At 48.7% G+C, this 4,344-nt stretch overlaps 1 protein-coding gene across 2 annotated transcripts in view; it reads left to right on the top strand.

The window, feature by feature from the left end:
* Window positions 1-4,344, top strand: part of fars2 (phenylalanyl-tRNA synthetase 2, mitochondrial) — a 53,902-nt gene that overhangs the window by 10,330 nt on the left and 39,228 nt on the right. For both annotated transcript variants that reach the window (XM_037973156.1, XM_037973158.1), the window contains exons 2-3: window positions 2,545-2,843; window positions 4,039-4,125. In XM_037973156.1, the coding sequence (XP_037829084.1) occupies window positions 2,563-2,843; window positions 4,039-4,125 (368 nt within the window). In that variant the 5' untranslated portion in view covers window positions 2,545-2,562. The remainder of the gene's footprint in view (window positions 1-2,544; window positions 2,844-4,038; window positions 4,126-4,344) is intronic.

The following is a 4,344-nucleotide window of genomic DNA, read 5'->3' on the forward strand; positions in this document are numbered from 1 at the left end:
CATTGGAGCTGTAAAAAGTGACACGCTGACAGAGAGAAGTGATAAATTACAGACTGCAGAGGAACAGCAACACTCCTCACATCCAGGCCGAAATAAATACAGAGCGCTGAGTCAGCGTTCACACCTTCTCCCGCCTTCCAACACGCTCTACTAGCTGATCTTACAGCCAAACCTTTGGCTGCTTTACAAATATCCACCATAAAACTACGGTTCTGTTCGAAACCTGCTTCAGCTGCTGCTCTGCCACTTTTCGCTGTTAGCTGCTGCTCTGCTACTGCTACTTTTAGCTGTTAGCTGCAGCCTCAGCTACTGCTACTTTCAGCTTCAGTTTCGTTCATTTTTGACGGTGACTCAGTCAGAATAATCAGTTTGATCCAAACAGCAGGACCAGCTGACTCCTGAGTCCTGGATGAGAGTCTGTCTGTGGACACGTGGACACACGTGGACACACCGACTCCCTGAGTCTAAATAAACCTGCTTCCTTCTGCCTCTGCGGGCCCGGTACTCGACTCTCCTGGTACCACGTGATCCTCAGCTCCATATGCCTCATCCTAAGGCGCCAAACAACACGCCACATATGAGCGCCCGCGCCCATGCCCACGCCCACGCCCGCGCCCACGCCCGCGCCCCTGCCCACGCCCGCGCCCCCGCCCACGCCCGTGCTCACATGTCGCTTTAAGAACACGCCGGGGAAACAACCCCGAAGCGTCCTGGATGCTCACAATCCCTTTTTCCTCCTACACCAACAGACAGAAACAGAATGATTTATTTATTTACCAACATGAAAGCAGCAGTCCTTAAAGGGATGCATATCGCCCGCCACCTGTTCGTGTGCAGACCATTCCAACTGTAGAGCACGGCGGTGGCAGCTTCATGATTTGGTGTTTGTTTGAGTTTATTTCAGTGTAGAGTCTGAGAAGTTTGTGATCAGTGTGGGGATGACTCTCAGCTACTACCACACCTAATGTTAGCTGTGGCGGCCATCTTGAATCTGGTTTCCAACAGGTGATTAAACGTTAACAGTCCTGCAGACGTGAGCCGAATGAAGTCAGACGGATGAGTTTACATGATTACCCGTTGTGACTCCTGCTTCATCATTCACCTCCTTAAACACCTTCATTTCTCCTCTGATGGGAGACGCTGTAAACACATTAAAGCTCTGCAGAGAGGAGCTGCGTCTCTCCTCCTAACCTTTCCTTTAGCGCCTGTTTGCAGACAAATTACCGGAGTGACCTTTACGGAGCATATTAAAGTTCCTCAGAGGGAGAATGTGTTTATTTCATTCGATCGTTGTTTTGTTTCATTTTGTTGGGATAAAAAGCTCCTCCTGAGGTGATCCCCCTCCGCTCCGGCCCGTCTGCCTCCTCCTGTCCACTCCGGTATAATATGACACTGGCGGCAGGGCTGAGGTGGAGGCTTCGTGGATTTAGGAGCAATAATACATTTTGCTGCAATGCCACCGCAATGCAACACCCTTTGTCTTGTTCGGGGACGCAGGAGTGAAATGGACAAATATCCGAGGATAAAAGGCCAACTGTGTCGTCTCTTGTTGGAGAAGAAGTGGAGAAAAGGACAGCAGCTCCTGTAACCTTTGCTGCTTTTGATGTTAATCCATTAGTGTAATTATAAACAGAGCTGTCACCTCCTCTGACCTCCTCCGACAACCTGCCGATTTATTTTCACACCTCTGATTGGCGCCGCGCTCCGAGTGACCGGAGTGGGTCTGATTGATCAGCAAACAGCCAGGAGGAAGACGGAGCGAGGAGCAGCTGGACGAACATGGTTCTGATCCGGAGGTGAGACCAAGGTTAAACTACACCAACTAACCTGCCTCCAGAACCACCTCTGCAGAGGCAGAACCCGATCAGTTCCTGATAAGTCCTGCAGCCTCTTTATTTAGTTAGTGAGGAGATGTCCGTGGATCTCTGCCTCCTGTTTGGTCCCAGAGTTTGAGTTTCGGTCTCAAACAGCCCTTCTTCAGGCTCCAGTTCGTACCTTCATTCAGTCACTGAAACACTTTCCATGAGCAGCAGGCTGACAGACCTTAAAGCTCCTCAGGACGGAGATTAATCTGCAGGATTCAGCAGTACCTCTGCCGGGCCTGTGTGTGGCGCTGCAGCCAGAAACAGGAAACAAGGCGTACAGCGTGCTCATACAGCAGGTGGACAGACGAGGATGGAGAACAGAAGAACCAGAACAAATATGTTTAAATTAATTTACCAGCTGCTGTCGTCCTTCAGTTCCTTCAGTGTTTCTGTCTGAAAGCAACCAGACAAAAACCTCCTGAATGATTATTATTTAGCTGTTTCTCCAACTGTCAGGTCTCCTCTGCGCCGATGACACAACGTTTCTTCCTCTTGTCTGCAGAGGATTATGATCCTAATCATTTAATATGAAAACAGCTGTAAGACAGATAAATGTTGTTTTAGGACGTTGCTTTAAAGGTTTTAATGAAACTTAGAGGCTTGATTTCAGCGCCCCGCCCACATTCAGGTTACTTCCTGTCCCAGAGGAATTTAACATCCTTTCTTTCTGCTCTTCCAGCTCCATGCAGCGGTCACGATGACCTTCCTGCCCTGCGTTCAGCCGCTGCCCCGCTCCGTCCTCCATCGCCTCCTGTCCCACTTCTGGACCAGCGGATGCAGGCGCCTCGCCACCGAGGGCCACACCCCTCAGCCTGTGATTGGCCAGGACTCGGTCGAGGTGTTAGGCCGCTCCTACCCCCGTGATGACTTCACCAACGTCACTCCTAAGATCCTGGCCAGGGTGGGGCGCAACCTTCACAACCAGAAGCATCATCCTCTGTGGCGAATCAAGGAGCGAATCAAAGCTCACTTCTACAGGTGAGCGACTTCATGTCAGGTGGAGCGCTGCGGCGTCGGGCACGGCGGTTAGGAAGAGGTCAGAAATCTGAGCCGAACGTTCAGAAAGCAGTGACCTGACGGAGCTCTTCGGCTGATTTTAGCTCAGGTTTAAGTGAAAACATATAAACATAAACAGCTTGATGCCCTCTGCTGCCCCCTAGTGTCTAAAGCTACGAAGTGTAACCTGTTCTTAACCCTCTTTGGGTTTTAGAGCAATAAATAATAACTCATCTTTGCCTAAACACAGACAGAAATGTTCAGAAACTCAGAGGTGAAAACTCTGAAAACTTTAAACTCATCGTTTATATATTTAGTTCCTAAACAGAACAGAAATGTTTATAAGCCTTCGTGTTGATGGTGGACAGGATTCATCATCACTTCCTGGTAAATTACAGCATTTTACAACAAGAGTAAGTCTTATTTTGGCGGAGGAGACAGGTAATAGCTACTTCCTGTGTTTCTTGGTGAGTTATGTCAAATGTTAAATTTAATGAAATGAACATAAATCACATATAATATAAATATGTCACGTTTTAAGGTCTAATCTTGTGTTTTGTTGCTTGTTTTTAGAATCTTTCTCATGTTTTTGCTGAAATGAGCTGTTTTTATGGAGGACTGACCTCTGAGAAGAGTGGAAAACAGCTCGTGAACACACAGTTTAATTGTTCCCTTTAATGATAACACTTATTTAAATTTCCTGAAGGTTTTTGCTCCTGGTGAGTGGACTGGTAACCTCATGGTCTGGCAGCGTTTGGAAGCGCTGACTCGTTAAAGATGACTCAGCTGACTGTTGACTTGTTGTACATGTTTGTGTTTGAGGCTGAAGCTGCTGATCTGCAGGGATCATGAAGTCGTCTAACACCTCTCAGGTCGGGAACGGAACAGAAGCTTCATCAGCTGCTGGTTTCTGTCTCTGAATCTCTGGTGCTGAGTCCGTGTTCTGAGCCGGAGACAGCCGGACCTGCCAGGAGCTTTGACCTTTGACCTTTTGTTGAACAGTTTCCCTCAGTGCCGATGATTTCTAGCTGTTAAAACTTGTTTAAAGATCAGTTTCCTGTCTGGTTGTTTTAACCTCAGATGGTTTCATGGTTTCAGTGGGATCTCCTGATGATTCGGTACGTTCAGGTGTTTTATTTCCTGATGGACGCTGACGAGTGTTTCCATCTCTTCACAGCTGCTACGTCGCCCGCTCAGGCAACCCGCTCTTCTCTGTCCACGACAACCTGAGTCCCGTGGTGACGGTGGAGCAGAACTTCGACAGGTCAGGACCCGAAGGACTCCACGAGTCTTTGAGACATGTTGTGTCCTCGAGTCGTCCTCGGGTCGTCCTCGGGTCGTCCGTCCGTCCGTCCGTCCATCCATCCATCCATCCATCCATCCATCCATCCATCCAACATCCATCCATCCATCCATCCATCCATCCATCCATCCAACATCCATCCATCCATCCATCCATCCATCCATCCATCCAACATCCATC

The sequence above is a fragment of the Kryptolebias marmoratus genome, linkage group LG21 (genome assembly GCF_001649575.2).
Source record: "Kryptolebias marmoratus isolate JLee-2015 linkage group LG21, ASM164957v2, whole genome shotgun sequence".
Lineage (NCBI taxonomy): Eukaryota > Metazoa > Chordata > Actinopteri > Cyprinodontiformes > Rivulidae > Kryptolebias > Kryptolebias marmoratus.